The sequence below is a fragment of the Copidosoma floridanum genome, unplaced genomic scaffold (assembly GCF_036245765.1).
Source record: "Copidosoma floridanum isolate Cflo_tuat_1 unplaced genomic scaffold, Cflo_Japanese_pri ptg000020l, whole genome shotgun sequence".
Lineage (NCBI taxonomy): Eukaryota > Metazoa > Arthropoda > Insecta > Hymenoptera > Encyrtidae > Copidosoma > Copidosoma floridanum.
The window spans coordinates 33,418,071-33,424,105 of record NW_028321897.1 but is presented as its reverse complement, the minus strand read 5'-3'; the positions used below and the strand labels follow the sequence as shown (position 1 = coordinate 33,424,105).

Below are 6,035 nucleotides of genomic sequence, written 5' to 3'. Positions count from 1 at the left end.
ACATGATATGGCGTTAGTGTTGAATTCTTGATGGATTTACAAAAATTTTAAGGTGTTACTGACAGTTAGCATTATTTCATAAAATAAATTTTTTTGTTCGTGTTTGAGTATTGTATTATATGTAAGAACAAAAAGACTTAAGTAAACACTTAACTTGTCATTGCATCTGAAAAATAACAAATACTAACGTAATAAAACATAAAACATATTTTAATGTCATTTTGTAAAATTAATTATTTTTAATTTTATAATATTAATTAAAACAAGAAACATGTTATGTCTAAACCAATACTTTATTCATATGCGTAATATTTACATAACTATTTACAAAAAATTAGTAAAATGATAAAAAAGAAAAATATCAGTAATTATTTTACATACATTTTTTAAAAGCATCTGGTTTTCATATACTCTAAAGAAATTTATAATTCTCATTTAAAAACTTCTTTATTTAATAATTTACACTGTATTTAAGTGAAACTTTTTTATGTTATAGAAAATTTAATTTTTCTGTAATTTACACCAGCATAAAAATTTCTTCATAAGGTGAAAAGCAATTTTTTCAAAGGTGAAATTTAACAGCATACATTGGTCTTAAAAACTGTTTCATGATCTAACATTTTTAAGACTATCAATATGTGTTTTGTACTCCATTGTAGCAGTTGGAGGAAGATGTAATATGCGCCGCAAGGTATCTCTGATTCTGGTAGTCGTTGAAAAATCAGACGCTGTTTTATTCCATACACAAATAATGTCCTCCTAAATGTTTGAAAAGAATCATGTTAAAATAATTTTTTCAAACAGATTTTTAATAAATAGCTTTATTTAGTAAAAAGCGAAACGGTACTATTATAAAAAAATTCGTGAATTAGCAATCATACTTTTTGGCTAAGGGAGTTGCGGAAAACTATAAATGTAGACACTTAGGGATGCCTCTTTGATTAGCTAATTTGACAAACCTGTCTGCTGAGTCTCGTATTTTCTGATGCCATAGTGAATTTTATCATTAATTGAGTGATTAATCCTGTTTTTCAGTTTTGACTGCCTAAATTTAGAAAGTGTTATCGGGATAAGTCGGTACTGTAGAGTATGTACATGCTTTTCAACATATTTGATTTCTCCAAATTTTTGCTTTATTTTCCTGTTTTACTTAACTGATTCTAAAGTTACTTAAATCGACTAATTAGATTAAGATGAGAATTAACACCATTCTGGAGGTCATGCGTTCGATTCCGGGTGAATACAAATTAAAAAAAAAAACTAATTATCAGAAAAAGTTCTTATGAAACCCCAGCGGTTTTGGGGTAGGTTTCTCCGTGGAATTTTTTTTTTAGAGTGATTGCAGGATTTTTTCAGTGTTAGGGCCATAGGCAGAGATTAGCAAATCTGATGCCAGGCACCCGTAGGGATGCTAATCAGCCTAGATCCGATGCTTTGTCAGAGAGCACGGATTTTACCAACGCGCGGTGTAAAGTCCTAAGGTATGGAGTTTTTTACGGAGAAAGGCTACATAGTAACGAGTAGACCCAACCATTGGAGTAGAGAGTACCAGCTTCATTGGCAAGGTGTTTCACCAGGTACATTACCGCTGTGCTCACTGCCCATGGTATGATAGATATTATATCAGTTAGGTAAGTAGAAAATGGGTGCGGTAATACACACCCACATAAAGGTGGCGAGTGGGTGACCTCAGCGACTAGGCCAGTAAGCTGCCACGGTAACCCAGTAAAAAAATTAGATTATGATGTTATTAAATAAATTTTTATAAGTTAAGTTTTCAAATGAATTAAAGAAACATTAATGGTGTAACCGGTGATTAAATACTAGTAGAGCAGGAACAGAAATTCTACTTGTGACTGAATGTAGTTAAGAAAGAAATGTTGACTATTTTTTTAACAATTAAATAAAAAAAGGTTTCCTCCAAAATAAAAAAGATGTTGTTTTAAGAATAAGTAATGTACCAAGACACGATCAACAATCAATAAAAGTGCCTTTTACAGTTTTACTGATATTCAGAATCCATGAGCTACGAAATTAAGCATTCAATCACCACGTACTTTTACAAAAATCTTTACATTGTTTTAGAATGATTCAGTCTCGTAAAAGAGTAGCAACGTTAACCCAATAAGGATTATTCGCTTCGACAAAAATGGCTTATACTGTGAATAAAATCATCATGATTATAAGTTTATTTTAGTATATTGAATCCGATGTGACTACTTACAAGTGAAGCATTTCACACACTTGATTAGAATTGATTAGTCACAGTATAACTTGTTTTGTTTAGACTAAATGCATAATCCATGGAGTAAAACTCCATATTAACGGTTGAATCTAACATAGTTAAATCATACAACATAAAATTCTTCACTGTGGACCACTTAAGACTTGCATGCATACAAAGAGAGAAAAAATACGACGAATAGCTAATTACACACCGAGGGCAGTTAAAGGGGGTTATCATGGTACAATATGCGTTAAAAGTTTGGTGCGTCAAGATCAGATCTGACTGTACACCCTTTTTTCCCGTAATGATAAACCGTTATCAGTGAATGTACTCGCGCATATGCAGTTCGGGTCTAGTCATCTGTTTGCTTCGTTTTCGTCAAATTTTTGGCATAATGTACTACTTTACATTACTATACATCTCATGAACTATACAGCTAGACCTTCTGAAATTTGGGACAGTGCTTTTTAATATAGCCAGCTTTAACAAATAATTTATTTACGAAAATATATCAAAAATTAAACTAGTTGTACGAAAATACATATCTTTGGCAGCGAACTCGCGACGACCTCTCCACAAGGGTCCGTGTATAACAGAAAAACTTTCAGATTTTTTTCTCAAAAACTACAAAGCTAGTTTCACTGAAATTTTAATATGTTAAGTGTAGTGATTAAACAAGGGTGTCATATTTTTTTTTTTTAATTCTATAGAAAATGAAATATCACGATAACTCCCTTGAGTAAAGAAGGATCCAGATTTTGTAAGTATTATCACCCCAGGCGAAGCCGAGGGTTATAATCACGAAATCTGAGCATTCCTTACTTTCACACGTAGTGTGCATATAATTTTACACCTCACTAGGGCCAGAACTAATACGTTACTGCTTATGTAGCGGGCGGTTATGAATCAGTGTCGGGCTAGGTGTGGTATAAAAAAATAAGATGTAGATGTAGGACATTTCACGTCATAGCCAAGGAACAGATGTACGTAAAAAAACCAAAATACAATACATGACAAAAAAATTATAAATAGAATTTATAGCAAAGGCAACTTAGGTATTGAAAAATAAATGAATGTGAGCACCTCAAACTAGATTGAAAATTTTTACTAAAAATGGTATGATATTTATATTGATTTATAACACAAATTGTATTCATAACCCAATTATATTGTATTACAAGTATATCTCACTTGTATAGGATTAAATTGTAAATTTAAAATAAAAAACTACGAAACTTATGTAATTTGCTTGAATGATCAGTGTAATGATGATACCAATTCTACTGTGGTAAAATGGATCAAAAATTTTATTAAAAATATGTTAGAAAAAATATTTACATACGTAAAGGCTATTTTTACATTAGTGCTAATATTTTTTCGCATTCAATAATTCTGACAACTTTCAAATAAATTTTTTCTAACACTTTATGATTGATACTAATATAGATGAAACATTAAAATTTTGTATCGAATGGTGCTTCTAAATAATTTTAAAGCATTCTTTTCCTACATTGTTTAGAAAACACTAATAAGAGGTTTTGTACCTGGCAGCGCATGTTTTCAGAATAAGCATCAAGCCCAAAAAATTACTTGTGCATGCTATGATTGGCTGCACACCAGGTGCTATCTCCATTTTTTCTACTAAGAGCGCATTGAAAGTCCAAAGGTAAAAGAAAATATCTAAAATATGAAATCGTTGTTTTCGTTATACAAGCGCAATCATCATTGAAGATATTCTAACATTAGAAATAATCTTGTACCAAGCTCTCAGAAACATAAATATGGAAGTAATAATTAACAGACTTGCAAATCCAAACGCATATCCAAACATTAAGGACGACATAAGATGGAGAAGTTTCTCGAATCAATTGAATTTTAATGTGAGGTATTCATAACATGGCTAAAAATATACGACATACAGGAGTAGAACAACGCGCAAAACACATACATGCACAAACATTAGGTGCTCCTCCCTCATCCTAGCTCTTTTGCATGTTGTGGTCTATTAAGTATATAGAACACGCTTTCTTGTTTTTTTATTCATACATTCATTCAAAGTATAGCTTAATAATAATGAGTGTAAAATATTTCTTAGTCAAAGCCTCACATGAGTGTAATGAAGCATCTATAATGTCCTCATCAAGGGTTAATAATAATATCATAAGCAATTAATAACTGTATTATAAGGGCTTGTTAAGGGGGCTCCTTCGCGAAAGTCCCCAAACAGAGATATATTATTTCTTGTAAATAAAAGTCTACTGAATTTAATGGTGGTCTAAATTATATTTCGAATGAGTCAAAATTTTGAGAAATCCGAGCTCAAAGTTGTAACTACTAGCACGTGTTCCTATGGGGCAGCGTGAAAAACAATTTGTTTTCGTTTATAATAAAACTAAATTAAATGTCCCAGCAGACTGAATATATACGTTTTGTAGATGAAGTCTTCCTCTGTAATATGTTGTATTAAAAATTGTTGGTAAAGGACCATTTTAGCGAGATATTTGTGATGGAAATAAATAAATAGTGTCCGGGAGGTCAGGAGGTCACGTGAGTAGCAGACGTACTTGTTCACGACATATATATACCATATACCTATATATTACATCGCTATACTACACCAACACATGTGGTCTGGTCTGGTGGTGTACCCTCGTATGCACTAAGACTGGTCAAAACAATAATTAATTTTTCGTACAAAGTTAAACTACACACATAAATATCATTTTTCCCACTTCATACGTTATTAAAAATATCATAATGATTTTCAGACACATTTGTTTATTGAAAAACAAAACTTAATTTTTTTGTTTGTCTTTGACCTCAGCAGTAGTCGTAGGAGCTCCCTTAAAGGTTTGCAAAGACTTTGAAACAGACTTCATAAGACCTTAAAATGGCAATATTACACTCCAAATACGATGGGGGGGAGGGTTTGCTAGCGTAGCAAGCAGGAAGACAAAGTCCTTGTAGTATACATAAAAATACTTGTAATACTGTAACAAGTTTATTCGTTATGTGATTGGTTCAAGATACTGTCCGTGGTTAAGATTCAAATGACATTAGCGGATTGTAAAAATAAAGAATGTGTGAATTATTACTGAAATCATTTGTTACATTGACAAAATGTTATTTTAATTTTAATTTTATTTAACTATTTTCAGTTTGGAAGAAAAGTTCAATGCGAAATATAAAGGACGGTAATAACGCTATAGTGTATAGGTTAAGATCGGTACATCATATTTTTTTAGCAAAATAAAAATAATCGTAATACAAAGTGAAAAAAATTTTAGCAACAAGCAGTCAATACTATTTTTAAGTTGAATAACTACTTATTAAAATATGCATCATTAGTATATACTGTGGACGTATGTACGAAGTGCGCTTGATCTGTCCAGTATTGACAAATATGTAGCTGATGTTTTTAAACAAGTAATTGTCAAAATATATTAAGTGGTGTATCTAAAATATAAAAAAATTAATGCAACATTAAAAAATTAGGTGAGAATACCTCTCTTTGTAAACACTGGAGCTTAGTTCCCTTAAAAATTTTAGATAATGAAATCATATAAAAAAAATTTACATATTGTGAGGTGGTCTAACTCTTAGTCATGTTACGCAGTGACTTGACTGATAATTGTATCAATAAAAAGAAAAGTGTTTAAAGCATTCGTAGAATTTATACTCCTGTTATTTTTAATTTTTAATAATATCGTGTGGGACACTTAAAAACACCTTAGCAGACTTGATGGCATGCTTATGTATCATTACTTTATTACTTATAAGGCTAATTGGTTACGACAGGGAACTTTAC

General features: G+C 31.2%; 1 protein-coding gene across 1 annotated transcript in view; it reads right to left on the bottom strand.

The window, feature by feature from the left end:
• Positions 1-404: 404 nt before the first annotated feature.
• Positions 405-6,035, bottom strand: part of LOC106642731 (eukaryotic translation initiation factor 4E type 2) — a 78,312-nt gene continuing 72,681 nt past the window's right edge. The window contains exon 5 of the mRNA XM_014357591.2: positions 405-759. Within this exon, the coding sequence (XP_014213077.2) occupies positions 607-759 (153 nt within the window). The 3' untranslated portion in view covers positions 405-606. The remainder of the gene's footprint in view (positions 760-6,035) is intronic.